The sequence below is a fragment of the Balaenoptera borealis genome, assembly GCF_965194805.1.
Source record: "Balaenoptera borealis genome assembly, chromosome: 16".
Lineage (NCBI taxonomy): Eukaryota > Metazoa > Chordata > Mammalia > Artiodactyla > Balaenopteridae > Balaenoptera > Balaenoptera borealis.
The window spans coordinates 51,429,082-51,456,948 of record NC_138872.1 but is presented as its reverse complement, the minus strand read 5'-3'; the positions used below and the strand labels follow the sequence as shown (position 1 = coordinate 51,456,948).

Here is a 27,867-nt window from a genome sequence, read left to right as displayed (position 1 = left end):
ATCCCACATGCCGCGGAGCAACTAGGCCCGTGAGCCACAACTACTGAGCCTGCGCGTCTGGAGCCTGTGCTCCGCAACAAGAGAGGCCGCGACAGTGACAGGCCCGCGCACCGTGATGAAGAATGGCCCCCGCTTGCCGCAACTAGAGAAAGCCCTCGCACAGAAACGAAGACCCAACACAGCCAAAAATAAATAAATAAATAAATAAAAATTAAAAAAAAGAAAATAAGTACCAGTTATTGTAAACGTCGAGGTATAGCAATATCATTGGCACTCATATTTGGCAATATATTTGTTGTATTATGTCTATTCTGCTTTTATAATTTGAATTTTTTTCTAGTATCTTATTAGATTTACAATTACTTTACTCTTTCCCTTTAGAATATATGAAGGTTTTAGCATATGAATTAATTGAAAGGAAATATAAAACTTCCTTGAAATCAGATCCTACACCAACATTTACACCAAAGATGTGCCCGATAGTCTTGTTAAGAAGATAACTGTGGGGACTTACCTGGTGGTGCAATGGTTAAAAATCTACCTGCCAATACAGGGGACACGGGTTTGATCCCTGATCTGGGAAGATCCCACATGTCGCGGAGCAACTAAACCCGTGCACCACAACTACTGAGCCTGAGCTCTAGAGCCCTCGAGCCACAACTACTGAAGCCCGCGTGCCTAGAGCCTGTACTCTGCAACGAGAAGCCACCGCAATGAGAAGCCTGCACACCTTAAGAAAGTAGTCCCCGCTCGCCGCAACTAGAGAAAGCCCGTGCGCTGCAACGAAGACCCAACGCAATCAAAAATAAATAAATTTATTTAAAAAAAGATAACTGTATAAACACATGAAAAGATATCAGCTTCACTATTAATCAGAGAAACGCAAATTAAAAAGACCATAGCCACAATACCCAGTGTTGGCTAGGGTGTGAGCAAAAAGGTCAAGTACAAATTAGTATATCCTTTGTCAAGTACAAATTAGTATATCCTTTCCCCTGGGCAATTTGGCAAAAAGTATCAAAATGTAACGTGCAAACTATTTAATCAATTTCACTTCTAAGACTTTCCCTAAGGAAATAAACAAGTGCCAAATATGTGTATGGAGGATGTTCCTTGCATCATAGTTTCTAGTAGCAAAGCATTTGAAACCTATGCAACCTCTAGCGCAGGGGTTCCCAACCCCTGGTCCGGGCTGCACAGCAGGAGGTGAGTGGCCGGAGAGGGAGCGAAGCTTCATCTGTATTTACAGCTGCTTCCCATGGCTTGCATTACCACCTGAGCTCCACCTCCTGTCAGCAGTATGGTGAGTTGTATAATTATTTCATTATATATTACAATGTAATAGTAATAGAAATAAAGTGTACAATAAATGTAATGCACTTGAATCATCTGGAAACCGTTCTTCCCCTTACCCCCCCTCTGTGGAAAACTTGTCTTCCATGAAACCGGTCCCTGGTGCTAGAAACGTTGGGCACCGCTTCTCTAGGGGAGTGTTGGGCTCCACCCAGATCTCTGGTAGGCACCTAGCCCTCAGCCTCTATGAAGGTTGGAGAATTACCTGGGGAAGTTACAGGAGAGGTGGGGGAGCAGATTCTGGCAATGACTTCCCCTTGGGATGGTCAGTGGACTGAAGCTCATCTCCAGTTCTGAGACCCTGTTCTTTCTTAGTTTGTTCCCTGCCTTTTCTACTTCCTCTTCACTTCCTTTCTCCTGAGAGCACTCCTAAAAATCACGTGAACAAATATCCCCACGTAAGGCTCTGCTTCTGGGGTACATGATCTAAGACACAGTCATTAAAAGTGGTTATGAAAATATGCACCGACCTGGAAAGATATTCACAGTATATGCCTAATGAACAATTAAAAAAAAAGTCCAGAAGAACAGATGTCAAGCCATATACTCTATAGGAACTAATAATATCATGGATTTTTTAAAAGTTGTGATAAGGGTATTGTGACTATATAGGAGAATGTCCTTATTTCTATGAGATGCATGCTGAAAGGGTAGAGTGTTTCTGCAACTCACTTAGTTTTCAGTTTTCCAAAACGTGTGTGTTTGTGTGTGTGTATACACACAGGGTGTGGGGTGGGAAGAGAGAGAATGAACATAGCAAATGTCAACAATTGTTGAATTTAGTGCAGGGTATATGGAGTTTGTTGTATTAGTCTTTCAATTTTATAGTAGGTTTAAATTTATTCAAAAATAAAAGTTGGTGAAAATGTACTTTCTGGGTATTAGGATTATTGCGATTTTAGCAACATCAGGAATTATGAGAATTGGTATCTCTCTTTTTGATTCCTGCAGTCAAGGAGTTTGTGTGCTATACCTGCGATGCTGATAGCAGCTGTCTGTGACAAAGCTTGTGCCACCACTGGGTGAACATTGACCTCAGGGGCACTGTACATTATCTGGATGCTGGCTTGTTCACCCAAGGGGGCCATATGTGAACACTGCTCCTGCTGTGTACCTTTAGCTTGCTTTCAGATCTGTCAGCTTGGTAGACTTGGTTCAGCTGGACCTCATATGTGATAGTTTTACTAATAAACTCTCAATATAAGCATACCCTTGATTCATCTCTCCCACTATGGGAACCTAGCCAAAGGAAATAACTACTAGCAAATAATTAGAAAATATCTCAATGACCAAAAATGGAGGACTGACTTCATCATATGCAATCACTGAAATGTGCTGACTGACATGAAAAGACAGTCACGATATATAGTGAAAAAAGGTTAGAAAAGTGTATGATATGAACAAATTGTATTTAAAAGATCACAATTACATCTGCAGATTTGGAAGAATGTACACCAAATGCTTAATTTGGACTGTCTCTGTGCATATGAAATTTGGGGTGTTTTGGTTTTTAGCTTATACATATTTTCTGAGTCTTCTATAATAAACATCTATTGCTTAAGCATTTGTAAAAAGAAATGTTATTAAAAGATAAAAGAAGGGAGTTCCCCAGTGGCCTAGTGGTTAGGATTCTGGGCTTTCACTGCTGCGGCCCGGATGTGGCCAAACAAAACAAAACAAAACAAAAAAGATAAAAGATAGCATGACATTTTATAAACAAATCCAACTATGACACTTCCTCATAATAAATTATAAATTGGGGGTTGCATAATACCTAAACATTTGAACTTTCTAATATATCTACTTAAAAGACGCAGCCTGTGTTGTGGTCAAGACTTCAGGTTTTGTACATTTAGAATGGATAAACAAGGTCCTACTATATAGCACAGGGAGCTATATCCAATCTCCTGGGATAAACCATAATGGAAAAGAATATTTTTTAAAAATTTCTATATGTGTAAAACTGAGTCACTTTGCTGTGCAGCAGAGATTGGCACAACATTGTAAATCAACTATACTTCAGTAAAAAAAAAATACGGAGAAAAAAGACTTCAGGATTTGGTCTTGGGATGGCTGGGTTACATCTTGGCTCTGCCACTTAGCTGAGTGACCATACAGCCAGGCTGGCTAGCCTCTAAATCTGTCTCCATCTGTGTAACAGGGATGGTAGTAATAATACCACCCTCCAGTTTTGTTGAGGATTAAATAATACACAGAAAACTCTTGGCACAGTGCCTAGTAGTACTAAGTGCTCAATAAATGTTAGGAGCCAGCAGGTGCCTTCTGTTTAGGCTAACAGCAGGAGCTCCTGCCTGCCTAAGCCTAAAGGACTCCGCCAGGCACTCTGACAGCTGTGTTGTGCATCTCACTTAGCTTTTTGTCAGAGAAGGGAGCAGGTGAGAGCAAAAGCAGCACTCAGAGGCAGTTTGACTTCCCTGAAGCTTCCTTATCGCTGGGTGCGAGGTACAGGTGCTGATTAACTCTGTTAATAAAGCACAGTATTCTGGAGGCCAAAGGCCAAAGACCAAGGTCTGAAGCCCCTTAATGAGGATGTGTCCCTCCTAACCACTATTGGGAAAAAAGTACACTTTTAGGTCACACAAAAGACAGCATATTTATTTGGGAAACCATAGTTTCAAAATTATCTCCTGAACTCAGAATCTATGGGCCAGAATACACACCCTAAGTAAACAAGTGAGGTTTTCATTAATTGTTCACTTATTAAATAAAACTTTTAATTAACTATGTGGAGTAGTGTTTTTCCACATTTGCATGATAAGAATCACTTGGAGTGCCAGAGATTGATTCCATTAATTAATACATTAGGCCTGGGATGGCCCAGTAATTTGGAAATTTTTACTTTTACAAATACCTCCAGATGATTTTCATGATCAAGGGGCTTTGGGAAACACTGATGAAACGTGCTTTTCCATTTCCTTTGCAGATTTTAAGTCTTGAACACGTGGTCCCAGAATGACCCACTGAAGTCTTATCCAGTCCAGTTTCAGGAAAGGAAAGTAAGTTTTCTGAACATTTGGCTTGTTGTTTCCTAGGAGGCACTGCTTCTCATTTCCATTTCTGGCCCAGCTCTTCTAGATCAAGTTTTTCTCCGACGGTCCATCTTCCTTGAGTTGAGGCATAGCAATCCAATCATCTTAAAAAATTGGTTTCTCATTAAAGTATTATCACATTAAATAACCTTTTCTTGCTTTTGTCTTGTTCCCCTTCCCCCTGAAACGTGTTAAGAAGTTAGGGTGCTTTGTATACACTCAATATTCTGGCTTTTCCACCTTAAATCTCATACTGACGACCCCGTGTATGCCAGCCTGGATCTCATCGTTTTCTTTAACGGGTCCCACTCCCTTTGGCGTCCCGGTCAAGATAATATCTCCTTCTTCCAAGGTCATGATCTTTGAAACGTAGCTGATGATGTAGGGGATGGAAAAAATCATGGAGGATGTATCACCCTCCTGCCTGAGTTCGCCGTTGACCTTGAGCCAGAGCTTCAGGTTGTGAGGGTCAGGGATCTTCTCTTTGGGCACGAACGCGCTGACCGGGCAGGAGGCCGTGAAGCTCTTGGCCAGAGTCCAGGGCAGCCCCTTTTTCTTGCACTCGTCCTGCACGTCCCTGGCGGTCATGTCCAGGCACAGGGCATAGCCGGCCACATAGTCCATGGCTGCGGCCTCCGGGACGGCGCGGCAGCGCTTGCCCATCACCACGGCCAGCTCGAGCTCGTGGTGCAGGTTGCGGGTGTAGGCGGGCACGAGGACCGGCGAGCCCTCGGGGGCGTACGCGGTTGACGGCTTCAGGAACAGCACCGGCTCGCTCAGTGCGGCGCTCTGCATCTCCCTGACGTGGTCTGCGTAGTTCCTGCCCACGCACACGATGTTCTTCCCCCACTCCCAGAAGCGGGACAGCGGTCTGGTGGCAGCCATGCTCCTGCCTGTTGCCCCCCGGAGTCACGTGGACTCTGCCCGGCTGGCCACCGGACGCCGAAGGCTACCCGGAGAGGACCAACTACCTCGGAGAGCCGTCCCGCGGACTCCGCCAAGTGCCCGGGAGTCGCGGCGCCCGTCCTCTTGGGAGCGGCTGTCCAGTGGCTGCCCCGGGGCTGCCCGGCCTCAGGACACGGCCCGCTCCCCGGAGAAAAGCTGAGAATCTTGCGCAGGTGCCTCTCAGGTGGCCCTCAGATCCGCGGCAGCCGGACGCGAGGGAGGCACCGGTGTGGTCGCGAGCGCTGATTGGCCGGAGGGCGGGGCGAGCTGAGGACACGGGTTTGTACGCGAGCGCTGATTGGCCGGGGGCGGGGCGGCGGGCGCTGATTGGCCGCGGTGTGCCGTCGCTGGCGTGAAGAGCCCGCCCGCCCCTCGCGCCGCAGCCCGCCCTCCGCCTCGGTCATGGTGCTGGCCCGCGGGCTGCTCGGCTACCGGACCCTAGCTACGCTGAGAGCCTCCTGCGCCCGTCGCGGCCTGGGTAGGTGGGCCGGGGCTGCCGCAGGGCCGGACAGGCCGGGGTGCCAAGGCGCTGGCCTGACAGGGGCCGGGGCCACGGTGACCGGCCCGCGGGGGCGAGGCGAGGCGAGCCGCCCGGCCGGCGGGTCCTGGCTGGCGTCGTAGCCGGGCTAACGGCGGTTAGGCCGGCCGCAATCCGTGAGGCGTTCCAGCGCGGGGCCCGCACCGGGCGGGCGGCGGGGAGCCGCTGGGGCCGCCGCGGCTGACGCTGTTTTTTATTGACACAGGATTTTAACCCCTAACTGACGTCGGCAGGCAAGCCGATTGGGGTCGAGAAAAGGCCACACAGCAGTTGAGTCAGACTTTGAGAGGGCTGAAGACAGAGTGGGGTAACTTGTCAGCTGGGGGTTGCTGAAGGATTTGTGCTAGGTAAGGAAATGGGTGTTCCAGGGACGCTCAGGAGCCCTGTCTTAGGACCCCTGGTTCCCCAAGGTCTGCCCGGCAGCCAGCGAGCGCCCCCATCCTCCTTGACTGCGGCGCCCCATACAAACCCCATTATTTCTAACGCCTGGGATGATGGAACTGTGCCTGAAGCCGCACAGAATGCTGTGTATATTCTCCACGAAGTGAATCACAGCTTTTCATGTGAGCTGTGGCCGGCAAGAAAAGCCTGGGGCAGAACTGGGTTCTGTGAGCTGTGGGACCCTTGCCCTCTTTGGGTCTCCTATACCCACCTCAAAAATGGGAGGCGATGGACGCCCTGACCTCCAAGGGCCTGCTCTTCCAGCTGTCAGATTCCATTTTCACTGTGTTACCTCTTGCTTTGTTGGAATATTTTGACTTTGATTTTGAAATCGCCTTTATTTCCTGATATCTTATCTGGCTGATGTAGCAATAGGGGCAGTGGGTTAAGCTGAGTCTTTGGAGCTGGCTAGCAGTTAGCTAAATGACCGCAGAGCCCTAGGTAGGGAGATGGAGCAGAAGGAAGCCATCCTTGGCCACTTCCAGATCTCACTGAGAGCAGTCAAGGTTCTGGAGTGCGCAGTGTGTCACCATTATTAAGGAAAGAGCTGGGTTTTTTCCATTTAGGGAACTCGTCAGAGCATCAGAGCTAAGAGTTTCTGTGTCAGGAGTCAGGCGGGTGGTGGAAGTGGGACTGTAGGGAATCAGCAAGAGTGTGGCTGCCCCGTTCAGAGGGGGCTCCAGCCCTTTGATGCCATGCAGAAGGAGGGATCCAGTTCAAGAGAAGCCCAACAAAATGTGTCTCAAGGCTTGGCCTTGACTCTGCTCTGTAGTCCTCCTGGAGCTCGGATGGCACGTATCGGGGCTAAGAGGAGGTGGCATAGCACAGAAACCTGATCATATGAAAATGTTTGTTTTGCCGAGCATGAAGAGAAGGGCCTGGAAAAAGCCCAGCTGGTTGTCAAAAGGAGGACTTAACTACCTCTGTGTGATCCTTAACGCTGCAATTCAGGCAGTTCCCTGGCCATGGCAGATGAGCTTGAATTCTGCATCAGACGGCCCCCATGGACGTGGTCTATCAGTCTGTCGGTCGATGCTGCCTGCTCTCTGGATCCCTTTTTTTGGAGAGGTCCCATCCCAAGCACCTACCTACTCCAGAATTTCATGGCTGTCTTCTGTCCCCTTTTGCAGTTTTAATCCCTTTCACGCTAAGATTTAAAGTATTGTTGGGGGCTTTTGGGAATTTTTAGATTGAATAGGAGTTTCATTGTTGAAAACATTTTGGCACCTGTCTCCTGGGCGGAGGATGCTTTTGCCCCTCGGTCACTCCCAGCCCACCCTGGCAGCCTTCTTTGGCTCAGTTGGATGGTGATTCTGTATCATGCATACTCGAATCTAGAACAGTTGTGACCAGCTGTCCCATTTCTCAGGCCCCGGGTGGCTTTTGTGCATTATCCAAATTTCGAGTTCCTGCTATTCGAAAGTGGATATTGTTTACTTTTCTGGCTCGAGACCTGAGAAGGGCTGTGAGTAACTGCACAGGACTCAGGCTCTGTTAGCTTGCAGAGGCAGCCATGTGCCGAGGGAAAAGAGCCTGGCCTGGCGCTTTCATTCTTCATGGTGTTTCTCTGAATCAGGTGTGAACAACCCCAGAACTGGCAGTGGTCACATCTGATAAAGGTTTGAATCACAGGCACAGGCTGGCATTTGTGTCCTTTTAGAACCTTTGAAAAAGAAAATAGGGATCCTAAGTCTGAAAGAGCTGATTTCCACAATTATAAACATGAATTGTGTTCTCTGTTTTCCTTACGGATGTGGTTAAATGAGACTATCCTCTTCTTTATCAAAGAACTTAGAAAACCTCATATTTGGAGGCTCACCACGTTGCATCCCTGAGATGTCACTTCCCCGGATGCCTGGACTGCTGGGCCAAGGGCTTGCTTTGAAGTCTCGGCCCAGCGTGGCCTCGTGTGGACGCTGACTGGAACCGCATTTTGTCTTCAGGTCCAGCCCTGCTGGGAATCTTTCTCCATCACACGGATTTAAGGAAGAGCTTGACCGTGGAGCAGGGCACGATGAAGGTTGAGTTACTGCCTGCTCTGACCGACAATTACATGTACCTGATCATCGATGATGACACCAAGGAGGCTGCCATTGTGGACCCGGTGCAGCCCCAGAAGGTGGGAGGCGAGGCCCCAGCACCAGTTCTTCATCTCCTGATGAGTTTGATAACCACAGTGCCCTTGCAACTTGGCCAAAGCTGAACAGAAATTAATCCATTTGGTTTTTGAAAAACAATTAAACTAGTGTCCAGCCACTCTGTTATAGGGGCAAAGGGCCAGTGAGAGGGGTGGAAGCGACCAAAGGCTTTGGAGTGGAGAGAAAAGGGCTCCTGTCTGTAGAGTCCCTGGGCAAGAGAAGTAGGAGCCCTTCTCAGCACTTTCTCCTCCTCCTCAGGGCTTTCTGCCCCTTAGTGCTGCCTCTAGGAGTGGCAGTCTCTGCTGGAGGGGCTTTGAGAGGTTGTGGGTGGGACTGAACTGCTGAACGGATCAAGGGAGAAAAAGCCTCCTTGTCACCCTGCTCTCCTGGAGCTGGGGCAAATCGGCAGGCTCCACTGGGCATCACCCTGCAGACTGATGAGCCAGTGCCGGGGTGTGACTGTGGCCTGTGTCCTGCCTCATGTTTGGTTGCAGGTTGTAGAAATGGTGAGGAAGCACGGTGTGAAGCTGACTACAGTGCTCACCACCCACCACCACTGGTAAGTGCTCCAGAGGCCGAACTTCTGTGCCAGCAGAGTTGCTTGGGCCTTAACAGCTATGCCGCGCACACCCCAAGGGGGAGTGTCCACCAGGTGGAGGGGGGTGGGGCGCTTGCAGGCTCCCAGGGGTCCCCCCACAGGTGGGAGCCTAGGGGCTCAGAGCCCTGGAAGCCCTTCTCCCCTCCACAGCTGTGAGCTAAGGGTCAGCCCCAGTGGGGTTCTGACGGGGCTTCTGGGCGCTAGCCTCTGTGCTGCTGCCCTGTGTCCCTCAGGCCTGGTGATGGGGTCTGGTGACTTGGGGGCTCCAAGGGGAGAGGCTTATGCTGTATATCCTGTGGCCATGGGTGGACCTTTGGCAACATCTTTGAAAGCTCTTGTGCTTGTGTGGTGGGAAATTGGCCTCGATGTCGGGGAATGAACTAGTCTAGACATTAGTGTTTTTGAAAATCAAGCAGTCATATTTGGAGAGGTTGCGTTTTTTTTGATATTTGAAGGCTAAAGGATGAAAAAAGTTCTTATATTTGGGTCTTAGGACTAGAGTTGCCTGCCCAAGGCCCTTGTGGGTTTTTGAAACTTTTGAGGCTGTTCAAAGCTAGGAAAAAAATGTTTATTTGGCTCTGAATTTTCTTTTCCAAATAACTGCCCAAGGGCAGCTAGTGTCTTTGAACCTGTTCCTATGGCATCTCTCGGAGCTTGGGGCGTGTGTTCGGGTAAAAGGACACCTTTCATCTTCTGTGTGGGAGTGTCACGTGGATGTGGTTGGCCAAAGTCTGCTAAGTGTTGGAAACTTGTTGGTTGATGTAACTAAGTCGCTGAGAATCTTTGGGGTTGTTTAGCCTCTGGGGTATCAGGTGTAACTTCCTGACTGATTTAGGCCCAAGGATCTGCAGTGGCTACTTAGCACAGCCGCTCCTTCTCTCAGGAACTCCGCCCCGTGTGGTGCTGAGGCGCCCTTACTCCTCTGGCCTCTGTCGGGCTGCGTTGGGGGGCTGCTTGGGGACTCCACCTCCCCAGCTTTTCACAGTGCGTGTCTCTCTCCCACGGCTTTTCCCACATTGTGATGCCTTATAAAACTAAACCAGGCCCCAAACTGAGCTCCAGGGTGTGGCCTGTGCCACCCTCCCACTTATAGGTGGCATTTTCGGGGGTCAGTGATGAGTGTGCTGAGTGCTTGGTGCCAGCCTGTGTGTATCAGCCCCCTGCAGGGCAGGGAGCAGAAGGCTACCCTTTCTTATCTGTGAACCCTGCTGTTTCTGGGCCCGTAGGTGAATGTGTAGTGAGGAGCAGGTGTTCCCTGGTGATTGGAAAGCCCTCGCCTCATCCTGGAAAGGCTAATCTTCTGGGCTCAGGACACTCCCAGCCCTGCCCCGAGACCCTGGCAGGGCTTGCACTAGTGTATTTCTCGCCCCACAAGGCCGAGGCGTGGAGCTCTTCTCTTGACCCGAGAAGCGTGGGGAACTCCTGAATGAGTGTCCAGGAGGTGCCTCACTGCTGGCTGCACATTCGAGTCATGTGGGGAGGTCATTCCGAGCTGGCCTGTCCCTGGGTGGACAGATCCCCCTCTGGCAGCTGTGCATTGTTTTAGAAGACAGCTTTGTGATCTGCTCGGGGCAGTGGGTCTGTGAATCAGACCCACTGGTCTGTGAATCAGAATCACCTGAGGGCCTTTAAAACTCCTGGGCTGCGGGCTTGCCCAGGCCCACTGCATCAGGATGTGTGGGTGGGAGTCAGGCCTTGGCGCTGCTTACAGATCCTCAGGTGACTCTGATGCGCCCAAAGTCTGGGAACCACGGGCGTAGGGATTATCCAGGTGTTTGTGATTTGGTTCATCTGCTCCAGAAGCTTCTGCAGCAACACGGCAGGGGCACAGAAGTGCCTCTCTTGGGAATGGGGTGTCTGAGGACATTCTTTTTCAGTGGAGCCAAATGACAGACAAGAAGCGAGGATCCTGGGTTGGAAGATGCATTTCTCTTCTGAGAAACATAACTGGGAAAAATAAAAATGCCGTTTTGTCAGGGTGTAAAAGCAGGCAAACCCTCTTCGTATCAGTAGTAGCCCCAGCTCCCCTTTTCGACTTCAGGGACCACGCTGGCGGGAACGAGAAGCTGGTCAAGTTGGAGCCTGGGTTGAAGGTGTATGGGGGTGATGACCGGATCGGAGCCCTGACTCACAAGGTCACACACCTGTCCACACTGCAGGTGAGGAGTGAATGGAAGGGGCTCAACTGTGGCCTTGCTGGGCTCCAGGCCCTAGAGCCGCCTCCTGCTGGCTGTCCCCTCACTTACCCCAGGAACCCAGAGGGGCACTCAAGGGCTTAGCTGTGGAGACGACCTGGCCTGTGCATGGGTGGATGGGCTCTGGGGGCTGCCTGGGCCTGGATAGTCCCTTCTGTCGAGAGCATTGCAAGCAAATTAGCGTGCAAATGGTGACTGGCTGAGGGGAGAAGCTGTATGCATGGTTTTGAGACAACTGGGGACATTGAAATACGGACTCTACATGGGATCATATTTCACATCAGTGTTAAATTTCTTGGGTGTTGATGATAGTGAGGTTATATGGGAGGATGTCCTTTTCTCAGGAGATGTAGCGGAGTGTCTAGGGGCAGTGTGTCAGGATATGTGTGTGTGAACAGAGCAGGTGCCGCACAGGTGGGACCTGTTAGCATTTAGTGACCCAGGTAAAGGGCACACGGATTCATTGTCATTTTAGTTTTTGGTAGGTTTGAACGTTTTTGAAGTAAAGAGTGGGGTGGGGGGCGGAGGCAGAGAAGGGAAACAAAACAAAAGGCCAGGCATCTAAGAAGGAAAAGTGTCTTTTCTGGCAAGACGCCTGGTTCAGATTTGGCCTGGTTTTGAGGAGAAAACAAAATCAGCCCTTTGGTTTACATACCAGCAAACACCGGCTTCCAGGGGGTCCCTGCATCTGGGGTACCCTCAAGGACTGGGTCCTGTGGTCACCAGCAAGACCCATGACTTGCTCAGTGGAGCAGTGGCTGTGGAAGCCCACCCGCCCTTAATGGCACCTCCTGCTGTGGGGCGGGCCTGGGGTCTGGGAGAATCTGTGAGCCTTAGGACAGACTCCCCACATGCAGGGAGCACAGGCCAGCGTGTGCTCTGTTTAAGGTGGGGTCTCTCAACGTCAAGTGCCTGTCGACGCCATGTCACACTTCCGGACACATCTGCTACTTTGTGAGCAAACCCAACAGTCCCGAGCCCCCCGTGGTGTTCACAGGTGAGTATTCAGGTGTTTGAGCTGGGGGGTCTGGCGTTCTTTGCAAAGACTCTCTTGGTGTAGGGATAGCTTTGCACACCTTTGGGCAGAGCAGCAGAGCATCTCTTGCCAGGCAGACTGTGCTGGGCTCTGTGAGGAGGACCACAGCCCTCAGGGTAGAGCTTGGGACTCGGCTTCAAACACATCCAGGGTACAGGCAGCCATGGTGCGAACATGGTGGGGGTGCTACCTCCTGGCGGGGCTGGCCCGAATGCGCCCCTCTGATCCTGGTCATCGCTGTCAGGTGCATGGGGACAAGCCTTTTCTTGAGAGACTCTGCCTGGTGGGGGTGCAGTCCCAGCCCCCACTACCTCCAGCAGCAGACAGGTGGGCAAGTGGGGGGCCAAGGGAGACCCCAAGTGGAGCCGGTCAGACCCGCCTTGTGTGGGGCCTGATTGGTGCTGGGCACTGCCCCATCCTTCCACGGGCTGTGAGCTGAGTGGGTCTGGCAAAAGCCAGCCCCAGGTCAGGGTGTCGCACACGGTGGCCCAAAGAGCTTGGAAGGTGGTGGTGAAGCCCCACCAGCATCGGGCTGTGCGAGTGGCTCTCGGTTGGGGCGAGCAGGCCTTTCCAGCAATTGGAGGTGTTTCTCCTTTTGAGAGGAAATGGAAGAATCTTGATGGTTGTTGGGGAACCTGTGAAGCGGAGCGGCCGTGTGACGGTGGGTGTTCAGGGCAGTGTGAGCCAGTGGCCGTGGATGGGCACAGAGCAGGCCTCTCTGCCCCCTTAGCTTGTTTAACGAGTATAAGCAGTTTTCAGTCTGAGTCTTCCCCAGTTATGTAACAATCATGATATTATAACTGCAGTGAAAGTTTGTTTAAAAATACAACAGTTGAAGCAGTGTGGGCTCCTGGAGTGGGGAAAGGGTGTCGATGGGAAAGCCACATGAGGTCAGGGGTGGGGACGCTAGCATGAAGGGAGACACAGGCCGAATGAGGGGTCACAGGGCCTCTGGACTGTCCCTGCAGCTTGTCTGTAAATCCAAAATTATTTCCAAATCTATTATGTTTATTTTTAAAAATACAGTCATTTTCAGGGTCTTCGCTTCAGTAGCAGGATGTGTGGGCTCTGAGCCAACTGCTGAGTGTGGGCCACAGGCCCCTGGGCATGTTGTGGGAGCCCCTGGCCTCCCGATGGGCCTCGGCAAACAGCGCTTTGGGGCAGGTGGGCCGGCTGCCTGCGCGAGGTGTGACCCCCTCTCTTAAGCACAGTTTCTCCTGCGTCAATGGTGGGTGTGGGGTCTCCCCCACTGGGTGGTTGTGGGTGTGAGGTGAGGGGTGTGGAACCAGCGCTGGGCCCGGTGAACTCTCACAACTGCGCTCCTGTCCCTGCCCTGCTGCCCGGCCCCTGGGTGTCTGTCTGCCCCCCGGCAGGGCCTGGGGTTGTGCGGGCCCGTGGCGGTGGCCCCCTTGGACCGCACTCATGTTAGAAGCTGAGTGCCGGCTGTGGAAGGTGTAGAGGGCTGGTTACCGCCAGGCAGGCCCTGGACCGTGTCCTGCACGTGCTGTTCTCTAGTCCGCATGACAGCGGCCGGCAGGGGAGTGTGTTGTCTAATTGGTAGCTTTTATAATAAATAGGTGAGAGTCACACAGGGTCCTCAGTGGTGAAGCTGAGCTGTCTGGGGCATCAGCAGTGAGGACCAGGGGAGCAGGGCAGTCCAGCAGGGCCCTAGCTGGCCTCTGTGTGCACGGCTGAGGAACCTGCAGCGTCCAGAGGTGAGGTGACTGGCAGCTCCAGGCCTTGAGCTTGGATGTGAGTGACCCATAGCCCCGCTCCCTTCTCCTCTGGGGTGAGCTGAACAAAGGGAAAAGGATGCAAGCAGAGGAGGTGACAGCCCAGAGAAGGGTGTGCATGTGGCCCTGGGACGTGGTGGGCAGGACTGGGCACCCACAGAGCAGGGGAGGAAGATGGGATGGCTGTCTGGAGGGGCAGGCCTGGAGCAGGGTGCTGTGATGGCACTAGCGGGTTGTCTGTGTTTGAGAGGTCAGGATCTGGGACCTCAGATTTGGGAACTCATGGCAGCGAGCGCCAGGAGCAGCTCAGGTGGCGGCGGTGGGGAAATGGAGGCTGAAGTCGATGCTAGAACCATGGCCCAGTGTGCAGGGAGGAGAGGCAAGGCTGGCTCTGCAGAGCCTGGGGTTGGGGCAGCCTGCGTAGGGGAGGGACGCCTCCAGGCACTCTTAGCAGCTGGTGGTGAAGGTTGAGAGCAGACAGCGAGAGGCTGGGGGTGCAGGTGAATGGTGGTCCCACTGCCAGGGAGAGACGTGGGGAACCCCGGGTCTCTCAGTGTCCTTCTGGTTGAGGACATGGCCCCATGGAGGAGGCCCAGGCTGGCTCCCCAGCCCCTGTGGCAGGAGGCCCATGAAATTCCGGTGTGTAAACAGCAGGTACTGCTGGTCCCTGGAGGGAGGACCAGATCCCCCCAGCCTACTGTGCCTGCTCACGGCCTGTCCTCCTCTGGGCGCTCCTTGGCCTCTCACTGGTGCCCAGACACAAGGTTGAGGGGTACTTCAGGGCATAGCCCCAGTCCTGCGTGTTGAGGCTTTGCTCATGGGCTACCCAACTCATCTGTGGTCTTGTTCTGAGGGGACAGTGCTGCACCATGGCCACTGGGTGGGCCTTGGCTCCTGCCTGGCCTGGCCTGGAGCTCCCTGGGAAGAGGCCTGGCAAACGCTGGTGGAGGGGGATTGTTGCTCCCTATTGTGGGGTCCCAGGCCCTCCCCGACCCAGGGGCCTGGATAACAAATGTGCCGTGGGTGTCCGCTGGGCATGAAGCCCGTTCTCAGGGAAGAGCCTTGGGGGAGGGAAGCAGCACGTGGAGACCGGGTGGGTATCAGGTGGGGGGAGGGCTGCGGCAGGAAGGGGGCAAGTCTGGGAGGTGGCAGGTCCGTGTCTCAAGGGCCCCTGGGGGCTGTGGTCCCGCGTGAGGGGCTCCTGGAGGGTCCAGGCAAGATCATGGGGGTCTTACAGAATGGTGCTGGCTGTCGGGAGTAAGGGAAGTCACAGGAAGGTCTGGCCTGGGAGGGGGCTGCTGGATGGGTGGGGGAAAGGGCTGGGTTTTGGGGGTTCTCAGAGCTATGGCTGATAGGACTGGGCGGTGAAGGGAGCAGCCAGGGTGACCCTAAGGTTTGGGTCTGAACAGCTGTTTGGGGCCTGGTGGTGCCAGTTAGTGCAACTTGAGGGAAAAGGTTTGGGAAGGGTGGAAACCAGTACTCGTGGGTCGTCCCTGGGCCCTGTCGGGGTGGAGGTCAGGTCTGGGGCTGTGGCCCGGTCAGCACAGGGGTCAGAGCGGAGCCCCGGCCCTCGAGGGGGCGTGCACTGCTGACAGCCCCTCCAGCTCCACGCTGTTCTGTCTTGCAGGCGACACATTGTTTGTGGCTGGCTGCGGGAAGTTCTACGAGGGGACAGCGGATGAAATGTACAAAGCCCTGCTCGAGGTCCTGGGCCGGCTCCCTCCAGACACGGTAGGCGGTGCCCCACCCGCCACCCGCTCGCTCGCCGGGTGGTGGGAGGACCCTGCTGGCTCCCCCCATTGGGGTCTCCCCTGCATCTTGGGAGGAGCAGGAGGGTAGAGGCATTGCTTCTGGAAGTGTGTTTTTTCTTTAAGCATACTTTTCATTGTCATTTAACATACACGCAAGACGTGTCCTTGTCCTGAGGGACGTCTCGTGGGTGCTGCCCCCAGGACCAGCCAGGTCCCTCACACCCATCTCTGAGGGGCTAGAGGGCGAGTTAACGAGTCTCCTCAGAGCTGGCGGGCTTGGCTTTTTCCCCAGAGAGTGTTCTGTGGCCACGAATACACCATCAACAACCTCAAGTTTGCTCGCCACGTGGAGCCCAGCAACGCCGCCATCCAGGAGAAACTGGCCTGGGCCAAGGTGAGCGTGATGCACTCGGGCGCGTCCTAGGGTCAGGCACGGTGCTGCCACTTTCCCAGGAGCACGGAGCTCACAGTGCCCGCTTCAGAGTGGGCAGAAAGTGCTCCTCCAGGCAGTGGGCGAGGCGGGGTTTAGACAGCCCAGCTTGGAGCAAGAAGCCCTGGTTGTCTGCTTAAGATCCTTTCTGACTCTGTGGGTCCGGGCTGGGCCTGGGATACTGCATTTTCAACAAATGCCCAGGTGAGACCGAAGCAGCAGGTCCCAGCCCCTCCCTGCTGTCTGTGGGCAGTGGATTCACCCTGGAGGCTGCTTGTCTGAAAGGCATTTATTTCAAACACGGCCTCCAACATGCCCCGTGGCTCGGCCCAGGGGTTGGCGTGTTGTCCTGGAGGCATCTTCTGAGGGGGGGTTTGTAAACGCTGCGGGCTGAGGACGTTCTCCTGGACTCAGGTGTCTGTGTTCCCTCTTCAGTCACTGAGAAATGGTGTTGATAAGAAACGCACACACCTGGGAGTCCTCAGGTGCTGGGCTCCCTTCTGCTGAGTTCAGTGAGGAATGGTCTCATAGTTTTGTTTCTTTCATAAGTCACCTGTTTTTGTCAAGCATCTTTATCAATTTTGCGAGGTGGGCTTGCAAAATAATACTTATAAAAATTCAGACACTACCGTAATAGGTTGATAAATATTATTCCTTTTTTTTTTTTTTACAATGTGCACCTAAGAATACTTAATATAAAAAACTCATCCTGTGTGTTGTTTTGTGGCTTCCTTGTCACTTAATAATGGGTCTTAGTGCTCTTTCCATAGCAGTCCAAACATATTGAGCTTATTCTTTTCATGGTTATCTGCTTGAGGATAATTTACATACAATAAAACATACCTGTTTTAAGTGAGCATTATACAGTTTGAATTTTGACAGTATATGCTCCTGTGTCAGCCCCACTACAATCAAGATAGAGAACATTTCCCCTATCATAGAAGGTTCCTTGCCCCTCCCCATTCAGTCCTCAACTACTGATCTGCTTTCTGTCATTATAAATTACTCTTTTCTAGATTTTCATATAAACAGAATCACACAACATTACTCTGTTGTGTCTGACTCTTTTTGCTCAGCATGTTTTCGAGATTTTTTTTTTTTTTAATTTCTGAGTAGTATCTCATATGGACATACTACAATTTGTTTATCCACTCACCTGGATGGACTCTTGGGTAGTTCCCAGTTTTTTGCTATTTTAAATAAAATTACTGTGAACGTTTGTGTGCAGGTCTTTGTGTGGACACATGTTTTCATTGCTTGTGGGAACATACCTAAGAGTGTAATTGCTGGGTTGTGTGGTAAGTGTATGTTTAACTTTTAAGAATCTACTACCAAACTTTTCCAATTAGTTGTACCATTTGGCATCCTCACTAGCAATGCGTGAGTTCCAGTAGATCCACATGCTCACCAACGCTTGGTATTGCTGATCTTTTAAATTTTAGCCATTCTAATAGGTGTGTCGTGGTAGCTTGTAGTTTTTAAGTTTCCATTTCTCTGATGGCTAATGATACTGAGTGTCCTTTCATGTACCTATTGGTCCTTTACATGTCTTCTTTTGTGAAGTATATGTTCAAGTCTTTTTTTCCATTTTAAAAACTCAGTTGTCTTCTGAGTTGTGAGAATTCCTTATACATTCTGGAAACAAGTCTTTGTCAGATATATATCTCAAATATTTTATCCCAGTTTGTGGCTTGCCTTTCCATTTTCTTAACAGTGTCTTTCAAAGAATAAAAGTTTATACTTTTGGTGAAGTTTAGTTTATTAATATTTTCTTTTATGCTTTTTGTGTCCTAAGAAATCTTTGCATACCCCTACATCACAAAGACTTTGTCCTCTGTTTTCTCCTAGCAGTTGTATAGTCTTAGCTTTTATGTTTATATAAATTTATGTTTAGGTCAGTGATCCACTTCAAGTTAATGTTTGTGGTGTAAGGTAAGGGTAGAAGTTCACTTTTTTGCATATTGACATCTAGTTGCTCAGCACCATTAGATGAAAAGACTTTCCTTTCTTCATTGGATGACCTTGGCATCTTTACTGAATAAAATGGACCATGTGGGCATGAATCTACTTCTGGACTCTATTCTGTTCCATTGATCTACATGACTTATTCTTGCGTCAGTAGTACTGTCCTGATCACTGTAGCTTATGGTAAATCTAAGAATCAGGTAGTATAAATCCTCTAACTTTATTCCTTTTTGAAATTCATTTTGGCTCTTCTAAGTCCTTTACATTTTCATATAAATTTTAGGATCATCTTGTTAATTTCTACAAAAAGCTTGGCTTTTTTTTTTTAATTTAAAAAAATTTATATTTATTTTTGGCTGTGTTGGGTCTTCGTTTCTGTGCAAGGGCTTTCTCTAGTTGCGGCAAGCGGGAGCCACTCTTCATCGCGGTGCGCGGGCCTCTCACTGTCGCGGCCTCTCTTGTTGCGGAGCACAAGCTCCAGACGCGCAGGCTCAGTAGTTGTGGCTCAAGGGCCTAGTTGCTCCGCAGCATGTGGGATCTTCCCGGACCAGGGCTCGAACCCGTGTCCCCTGCATTGGCAGGCAGATTCTCAACCACTGCGCCACCAGGGAAGCCCCAGCTTGGCTTTTGATTGTGTTGTAACAAAAGATTTGGAGAGACTTGAGATCCTAACGATATGGCGTCTTTCCATAAATATGATATAGCCTTACATTTATTAAGGTCTTTAGTTTTTCTCAGCAGTATTTTGTAATTTTCAGTGTTAAAGATCTTGCACATACTGTTAAATGTATCCCTAAATACTTCATGGTTTTAGATTTTATTGTAAATGATTATTGATAGTCTTCAGAAATACAATTGATTTTTGTATTTTGACCTTGTTTCCTTGTGACCTTGCTTAACTCACTTAGTCTAGCATCTTTTTCATAGGTTCCTTAGCACACAATCATGCCATCAACATTAAGATAGTTTTATTTCTTCCTTTCCAGTCTATATGCCTTTTAATTATTTTTCTTGCCTTGTTGCACTGGCTAAGATCTTTAGGACAGTGTTAAGTAGACATGGTGAGAGTGGACACCTTTGGCTTGTTCCCAGTCTTAGGGGGAAAGCATTCAGTCTTTCACCATTAAGTATGATATTAGCTGTGAGTTTTTTGTAAGTCTTCTTTATCAAGTTGTTGAAGTTCACATACATTCCTGGTTTTCTGAGAGTTTTTGTCATGAGTGGGTGTTGAATTTTGTCAAATGATTTTTCATCTATTATGTAATCATACATTTTTTTCTCCCTTACTCTGTTAATGTGGTGAAGTTTTTCACTTGGTTTCAAATGTTAAACCAACCTTGCTTTCTGGATAAACCTCAGTCGTGTCTATTTTTGTGTCTGTGTTCATAAGGGATATTGGTCTGTAGTTTTATTTTCTTGTAATGCCTTTGTCTAATATCAGGGTAACGCTGGCCTCATAAAATGAGTTGGAAGTGCTTCCTCCTATTTTCTGAAAGAGTTTTTCTATGATAGTTATTATTTCTTCCTTTAGTGATTGTTAGAATTCACTGACATAGCCTTCTGGACATTGAATTCTTTTTTGTGGAATGATTTTTTTGTTATGAATTAATGTCTTTAATTTGTGTGGGGCTGTTAGATTTTTATATTTTCTTGAGTCAGTTTTGTTAGCAACTAGTATCTTGCAAGGAATTTGTCCATTTCATCAAGGTTTTCAAATTTACTGGCATAGTTTTCATAGTTTCCCTTTTTATTATCAAGCTTGTTGAGGTTTAGTTCACATGTAATAAATTGCATCCATTTAAAGTGAACAATTGAGTGAATTTTGACAGATGTATATACCAATTAAACAACTCCCACTATATTTAAGATACATAACATTTCCATCACCCCCCCAAAACTTCCTCATGCCTCATTTTCTCTGCCCTGCTCCAGTATGCCACTAGAACTTAGTTCACATTTTCTAGAATTTCATATAAATGGAACTATACAGTATGTATTCTTTCATCTTTTTTTTACTCAGCAGAATGATTTTGAGATTCATTCATGTTGCTGCATGTATCAGTTCATTCCTTTTCACTGCCAGGTAGTATTCCTTTGTTTGGATATTACCACATTTTGTTTATCCATTCACCTGTCGATAGACATTTGTGTTTCTAGTTATTGGCCATTGTGAATAAAGCTGCTATGAACGTTTGTGTACAAGTCTTCGTGTGACACATGTTTTAATTACTCTTGAGTAAATATCTAGGAGTGGAACAGCTGGGTTGTATTAGGTGTATGTATTAAGTCGAAACTTGTTCAGTCTTTTTTAAAATTTATTTTATTTTTTTATTTTTGGCTGCATTGGGTCTTTAGTTACAGCATGCAGGATCTTTGCGGCACGTGGGATCTTTCATTGCAGCACGCGGGATCTTTCATTGCAGTGCACGGGCTTCTCTCTAGTTGTGGCGTGCAGGTTTTATCTCTGTAGTTGTGGCGCACGGGCTTCAGAGCATGTGGGCTCTGTAGTTCACGGCATGTGGGGCTCTCTAGTTGAGGCGCGTGGGCTCAGTAGTTGTGGCGCCTGGGCTTAGTTGCCCCATGGCATGTGAGATCTTAGTTCCCTGACCAGGGATCAAACCCACGTCCCCTGCATTGCAGGACGGATTCTTTACCACTGGACCACCAGGGAAGTCCCAAGTCGAAACTTGTAAAGAAACTGCCAAGCTGTTTTCTAAGCGACTGTATTGTTTTACATTCCCACCAGCAAAGTATGAGAGTTCCAGGTGTTCCACGTCCTCACCAACACTTGGTATTGTCTGTCTTTTTAATTTTAGTCATTTTAATGGGTGTGTAGTAGTATTTCATTATGGTTTTAATTTGCATTTCCCTAGTGCCTAATAATGTTGAACATCTTTCCATGTGCCTGTTGGCCATTTTGTGAAGAGTTTGTTCAGATTTTTTGCCTATTTAAAAAACTGGATTGTCTTCTTATTGTTGAATAATAAGTTTTTTTTTTTAAAGTATATTCTAGGTACAAGTCCTTTTTCAGATATGTGTATTGTGAATAGTTTCTCCCATTCTGTGACTTGCCTTTTGTTTTCTCAACAGTGTCTTTTGAAGAGCAAACATTTTAAATTCTGATGAAGTCCAGCATATTAATTTTCTTTTGTGGTCCATACTTTTTATCTCCCATCTAAAAAATCTTCGCTTTTGCCAAGGTCAAAAAAACCTCCTGTGTTTTCTTTTGGAACCTTTATAGTTTTAGCTTTTATTTTAGATCAATATGATTTAAACCGCCAACCCCCCCGCCGCCCACCGCCAATATTTGTTGGATCTGTAGTGATTGCCCCTCTTTCATTTCTGATGTTGGCAATTTTTTTCATTGTTCTTATCAATTTTGTTGATCTTTTAAAAGCACAACTTTTGCCTTAATTTTCTTTGTTTTTCCATTGCACTGATTTCTGTTCTTAAAAAGATAAAGTTTAAAAAATTCTTTCCTTCTACTTACTTTGGATTTGCTTTGCTCTTCTTTTTATAGATTCTTAGTATGGAACCCAAGGTCATTGATTTTATTTTTTATTATTTAATAAAAATAATTATTTTTATAATTATTAGCTTAGTTGCTCCACGGCATGTGGGATCTTCCCAGACCAGGGCTCAAACCCACGTCCCCTGCATTGGCAGGCGAATTCTTAACCACTGTGCCACCAGGGAAGTCCCGGTCGTTGATTTTAGATCTTTCTTCTTTTCTAATATAAGCACTTAAAAGCTAAAAACTTACCCCCAAGTACTGCTTTAGCAGCACAAATTTTGACATGCTTTATTTTCATTGTCTTCAATTTGAAATATTTTAAGATATCCCTTGTGATTTCTTCTTTGACACATAGGTTATACTGAACTGTGTTAAACTTTTTTTTAGCCTTTTCAAATTTTTATTATGAAAATTTTCACACATACAGAAAAGATGAAAGAATTTCATAGTGAACAGTCATATACCCAACACCTTTCTAGTAACATTTTACTAATTTTATCGCTGCCTATTTACCCATCTTACTTTCCTTCTTTTTAATAAGTAAAACATACTAATGTGTGGACGTCAACCGTAAATCATTTTACCAATCCAATTAGGGAGAACAGTTAGAGTTTCTAACATTTTTGCTCTTATAAACTGTGCTACAGTGAACAACATCCTCAAATGTAAGTCTTTACATTTGTGTGCTTCATACTTCTGTAGGAAAAGTCTCTGCATGTTAACGCTCATCTTAATAGATAATCCAAAAGGTTATGACAGTTTACACTCCCCCAACTGTGCCTACAAGGACCTGTTTTAAAATTATCCTTAGAATAGTTCAGTTGTTTTCTTCCTTCATAAAAGGTGGAGGAAGATTTCTTAGGAGGAGTGAGAATATCGGAGGAAGTGCAGGGAATATTATAAAACATTCTATGCTTGTTTTCACCAGAAGGGAAAGTTCAGAGATTAGCAATAAGCCTTCATCTTTTAAAAAAATAATTAATTAATTAATTTTTTGGCTGCGTTGGGTCTTCATTGCTGCACGGGCTTTCTCTACCTGCGGCGAGTGGGGACTACTCTTCATTGTGGTGCGCAGGCTTCTCATTGTGGTGGCTTCTCTTGTGGAGCGTGGGCTCTAGGCACATGGGCTTCAGTAGTTGTGGCACGCAGGCTCAGTAGTTGTGGCTCGCGGGCTCTAGAGCGCAGGGTCAATAGCTGTGGTGCACGGGCTTAGTTATTCCGCAGCATGTGGGATCTTCCCGGACCAGGGCTCAAATCCGTGTCCCCTGCATTGGCAGGCGGATTCTTAACCACTGCACCACCAGGGAAGTCCCTAAGCCTTCATCTTGACCTCCCACCAGACTCCAACTTGACTCACCTCCAGCGGTTAAAGGATTACTTCTCGATGCCACTGCTCAGTGTGGGTGGGATCAGGACCTTTGGGTCTGAGGGCCCCTGATGGTCAGGAAGCCTGGGTGTGGGTGCTGACAATGGCTGTCCACTCACTGGCCCTGTGGCCCTCAAGGTGAGCCCAGCAGTAGCAGGGCAGGGGCTGCGGGCAGGGTGGAGACCCCCAGCTGTTAACTCTGACCTCCTTCCTGTAGGCATTTCTATAGGAGTGAACAGTTGGCCAGATGTCCCAGTATGCGTCTTCTCTCCGCCTGCCCTGGTCAGTGTTGATTAGAAGCAAGGCCGTCCTGGTCCTGAGTGGAGGTGACGAGCTGCCTGAACACCCTGTGATGACACCTGCCCTCTGGGGGGCTGTCACCGCAGGGGAGGGACCCCGGGAACCTGTTGCCTCGCTGTTCTTCCTGGCAGTGAGGTGCTCACGACCCACATGCTGTCTTGGGGGTGGGGCTATGTTTTCTTCTTTTCTGTCTTCTGCATTTTTGCTAGTTATGACTTCTGTATTAATGAAAAGAAAGCTCCTTGTGCCCCTGCACCTCCAAGACAGCAAGGGAAGGAGAGAGGGTTGCTGGTGGCAGCTGGAGCACTCACATCTCCTCTCCACGGGCAGGGAAGGGCCTGTCCTGGTGCTGACCCACTGCTCACTTTATCTTCTCAGTTGGACGACATTGGAAGACCATTAGGAGGCTTTTTGAAGTGTCACCTTTAGAAGTTTTCGCATTAAAGGGACCCACTTTTCTTGCAGGAGAAGTACAGCATCGGGGAGCCCACGGTGCCATCCACCATCGCAGAGGAGTTCACCTACAACCCATTCATGAGAGTGAGGTGAGGGAGCGGTGGGTCCCATGCTGTCCTTGGGCATCTCCGCCTCCACCACCCCGACTCCTGAAGAGCCCGGGTGGGAGAGGAGGCTGCCCTGAAATCTCTGTTTAAAGTGTAGCCAAAGAATGACACACTTCTTCTTAAAGGGGGACGCTTTTCTTGGCGCCCTGGCTAGGGTGTAGGGTCCTTTCTGACCCTGGAGTCTGGATCCATAGGTGGACGAGACTTGTGCTTGGGGAGCCTCTAGGCGCTGGGCAGTGCCGGATGCCAGCGTGGAGTTGGTGTCCCCGCTTTCCGGGTCACCAGCAGGACTGGCTCGGCCAGCATGTTTCCCACAGTTAGAAACACCTGAGTTGGCCGTTGGCTGTCGCACTTCATTTTTAAGAACGTCCCGCCTCCTACAGGCTCTTTTTCTTCCCCGGTGCCCTGGGAGGGGCGGTGGGCCCGCGGGCGCGGGGTGCGGCCTGCAGCCTGGTGCTTGGCTTCCGCAGGGAGAAGACTGTGCAGCAGCACGCAGGTGAGATGGACCCTGTGACCACCATGAGGGCCATCCGCAAAGAGAAGGACCAGTTCAAGGTGCCGCGGGACTGAGGTGGCCACGGGGCCTGGGTGTCCAAGGCTGCTGCTGTGGCCACCTTCAACCACATCTGGGTATTCAGGTGTGTTAGGTGAATTTCTGGCTAGGAGTGCAAGAAATTCAGTCTCAGTTTAATTTTAAATTAATTTCAGAGCACTTTGCTTGTGTTATCAAATGTTCTAATGCATATTTATAAGAGAAGTTTAGAAAGTGTTTATTCCCGGAAGCTCTGCTTGCAGACTGTGTGTTGTCTCCAGCCTTTCCACGGGGCCCCCATAGTTGCCGTGTGAGCCCCCATATGATGCCCCAGTAAGAGTCGTACCCGCCCTGCCCCCGGTGAGGCCGGCACGCCCTGGTTGTCATTCCTCGAAGTCCATGCTTACCAGAAGAAGGCCCCTGGGAGAGGCACACTCCCCTTACCTGGCATCGTCCCCTCCCTCCCCTCTCCCCTCCCCCAGCTACCTCTAGAGGAAGTCATCCTCTCATGTTTGATGACATCATCATGTCCTCGTGTCTGTGTTGATGTGCAGTGGAATTCCAGGGCTGGGGCAGGCCTGGAGCACCTACCTGGGCTGGGGTGATGCTGAAGAGCTGCCTCCATTGTGGGGCTGGGTCTGGGGGCTCGGGCGGGGAGAGTACAGGCTGGGAGGCTGTGGCATGTGGTACCCGAGGAGCTCCAAGCTCTGCACACCCGTCCCTGTAAAGGCTGGCCAGTCCCGGGGACGTTCCCAGGAACCAGTGTGGGGCACTATGCCTCGTGTGGGCAGAGGAGCTGACAGGAGGGACGCGGGGACGTCTGTGTGAGGTGGGGATGCCCTGGGCGCCTATGTGGCGTCAGCACCACTGCTGGCACTGTGCCGCCCCTGCTTGGGGGCGGGCCTCTTGGGCCCCCGGCAGGGAGAGGCCCCGAGTCCTTCCTCCTGGTGGCAGTGTGCAGGGAGCCTGCTCTTGAGATTGTGATGTGGTGTCCCTGCTCTGTAGCTGTTCCTTCCGCTCTTGGTTGGCCATCCTGGGAATTGGCTCCTCTCCTGCAGTCTCAGGCTGGTCCTGGTTACCCCGCCTCACATCTCAGGCAGAGCCGGCGGGACGTCCGAGCTGGGGGGATGGGGAGGGTGGGCCCAGAGGGTCATGGGGGCATCCAGGGCCCCGAGGCACGAGGAGGACAGGATGAGACTGGGGAACAGGCGGGGGCAGGAAGGGCTGCGGGGAGCCCTCCCAGCCAACTCATTTCTGGATCTGGAGGTTCTCCAATGTGGCCTTGGTCTGTGATGAGAACAGACCCAGGGTCTACGAGGCTCTGCTCGCTGAGCCAGGTGCTCGAGTCTTCAGGTCTCACCTGCTGTGGTGATGCTCACCGAACACTCTTCCTGTCCAGCTGAGGCCCGCTGCTGCTGCTGTTGATGTCACCCCCCTGTACGCCTCATCCAGACGGGTCATGACGCAGCGTTGTTGTCGCCGCCCCCCTGGATTCCTCAGGTCCCTGTCCCAGCCAAGCACGGGCCCGTGTCACTCCGCAGCTGCCTGTGTGGGCTTCTTCAAAGATGATGATGTTCTAGGTGGAGCCAAAGCTCCCTGTGAGCAGCAGCCCCCACCCCCAGGGTGTCATGGAATGGGGTTTGCACGGGTTCTCCTGGCGCTTTGTTTCATGGCTTTGTACCAGCGACTAGACACGCAGGTGCAGGCGTCTCAGGACATGCTGAGGCCTCGGTCTGTGATGCCCGAGGGTCGCTGTGGACCTGTGGGTGCTGTGCCCATCCCCCCAGGTGGCTCGTGTCGTTGGCAGCCCCTCCCCAGGGACACTGAGCTCCTCGCTAGTTTCCACCAGCAGCATAGCGCCCGCACTAGGGGTGAGTGCTTCTCCTTGGAACCAGCTGCCAAAAGCCCCCTTTCCCACTGGTGTCCACCCCAGTCCTGCGTCCCTCATCTAAAGAAACGTAAAGAAAAACGCACCCCACCACCCTGCTTCCGAGGCCACAGGCTGTCCCTCCTTGTCTTCCAAGAGCCCAGAGCTCTCAACAGTGGGCGTTTCGCTTTGCATGTTTTACCCTTGGTGATGGCGCTGCTGCCGGGCAATGGGGAGAGTCCTCAGGGCTATGGCCGGTGCCCTGTCATGTGTCTGTGACACGGGCTCTGAAGCGCTCTCATCCAGGCCCCGGCTGCTGTGCTGGGGAAGTGGGATTTCATTCTCGGAGAGCGTCTCCCACTGTGCTTGCAGACACCTGCCGCACCCAGTGTCAGACACCTTCGTTCTCGCTGATCTGGGGGTGTGGATGGCACTTTGTGGAGGTTTCACGGGTGTTTACCTGGTTTGGGGGGAGGTTGACCGCTTTCCACACACTTATTGGCCACTTGGATTTCCTCACCTGGGGGCTGCCTCTTTTAGGTTTCTTCCCGGGTTTTCTACCAGGTTTTTGTTTCTTATTGATCAGTTAGGAGTCCTTTGTTTCATGTTGCATATTTTATGATTTCTTTGGTTCTGTGTGTTTGCAGTTTCCTCCTAGTTTGTTGTGGCTTCACACTCTGGTGTCTTGTTGAAGAAATTCTTAACGTAGTCAAATGTATATTTTTTCCTTCATGATAAATGCTTTTGTGTCCTGTGTAGTAACTCTTTCCCACCTCTGATGCCTTCCTATAATTTCATCCAGTAGTTTTTTGTTTTGCTTTTCACACTCAGGTTTGTGATTCTTGTGACCGAGCTGTTTATGCTGGTGTCCGGGAGATGGACACCTGATATCCCACCCCCTCTGCACTGCTAGCTCTGGTGAGCCAGCATCCAGGGGTCCAGACCTGTTTCGTGGCTCTCCATCCCACCGGTATGTCTGTCTGTCCTGACGCTGGCCGCACATTCCCTGTTACAACAGCTTTAGGACCTTCAATTCCAGGAATGCTGCCCAACCTCATCTGGAGAGTCTTGGCCCTTTGCTCTTATGTATAAAGATTAGGATATTTATGTCTGGGATTTGGACTGGAATAATGTTGACTCGCTAGATTGGGAAGAAGTGACTTTTTTGTGATGTGGGGAGTTTCCAATTATGAACACGCTGCTTATCCATCCATCCGCTTGGGTCTCTGATGCTGTGTGTGCTGTGTGTGCAGGGCAACTCTGCTGCCGACCACAGCATTAGCACAAGCACAGGGGAAGGGCATGGCCCCCCGTCAAGACTGCCCTCACCTCAGACTCCAGCCAGAAGCTTGGGGGTCCCCGGCCACCTGCACTTCTGACCAGCTGGCTACAAGTTCAGAGGTTCTCATGCCCCCTCAGATTGAGTAACTCACTAGGTTGATTCAGAATTCAGGGAGGCGCAACACTTATGATTTTACAGTTTTATTATAAAGGATACAAACCGGGACCAGCCAAGCGAAGAGACCCACAGGGCGAGGTGGGGAGGGTCTGG

General features: G+C 50.0%; 2 protein-coding genes across 6 annotated transcripts; one reads left to right on the top strand and one right to left on the bottom strand.

Annotated features, from left to right (window-relative positions):
• Window positions 1-2,240: 2,240 nt before the first annotated feature.
• FAHD1 (fumarylacetoacetate hydrolase domain containing 1) lies at window positions 2,241-5,557 on the bottom strand. Its single transcript, XM_082362939.1, has one exon. It carries the CDS (start codon window positions 5,286-5,288, stop codon window positions 4,623-4,625), a length of 666 nt encoding a protein of 221 aa, XP_082219065.1. The 5' UTR covers window positions 5,289-5,557; the 3' UTR covers window positions 2,241-4,622.
• Window positions 5,558-5,676: 119 nt separating this feature from the next.
• HAGH (hydroxyacylglutathione hydrolase) lies at window positions 5,677-27,422 on the top strand. 5 transcript variants are annotated; one of them, XR_014236199.1, is made up of 10 exons: window positions 5,677-5,826; window positions 8,271-8,446; window positions 8,960-9,024; window positions 11,105-11,222; window positions 12,147-12,255; window positions 15,655-15,758; window positions 16,071-16,172; window positions 23,819-23,898; window positions 24,387-24,554; window positions 27,147-27,422. XR_014236199.1 is itself a non-coding variant. In XM_082362928.1 (9 exons), exons 1-9 carry the CDS (start codon window positions 5,751-5,753, stop codon window positions 24,484-24,486), a joined length of 930 nt encoding a protein of 309 aa, XP_082219054.1. In that variant the 5' UTR covers window positions 5,677-5,750; the 3' UTR covers window positions 24,487-24,698. The 5 variants fall into 5 exon arrangements, 4 of the variants coding, with proteins under 4 accessions (XP_082219054.1, XP_082219057.1, XP_082219055.1 ...); XM_082362928.1 differs by lacking the exon at window positions 27,147-27,422 and having other exon boundaries at window positions 24,387-24,698; XM_082362930.1 differs by lacking the exons at window positions 5,677-5,826; window positions 27,147-27,422 and adding an exon at window positions 6,115-6,233 and having other exon boundaries at window positions 24,387-24,698.
• Window positions 27,423-27,867: the final 445 nt, after the last annotated feature.

Bases quoted from the DNA above. Each gene is read 5' to 3' on its own strand.
- FAHD1 (XM_082362939.1), bottom strand. From the start codon at position 5,288: ATGGCTGCCACCAGACCGCTGTCCCGCTTCTGGGAGTGGGGGAAGAAC.
- HAGH (XM_082362928.1), top strand. From the start codon at position 5,751: ATGGTGCTGGCCCGCGGGCTGCTCGGCTACCGGACCCTAGCTACGCTG. The intron at 12,256-15,654 runs GTGAGTATTCAG...TCTGTCTTGCAG, and splicing joins GCCCCCCGTGGTGTTCACAG to GCGACACATTGTTTGTGGCT. The intron at 23,899-24,386 runs GTGAGGGAGCGG...TGGCTTCCGCAG, and splicing joins AACCCATTCATGAGAGTGAG to GGAGAAGACTGTGCAGCAGC.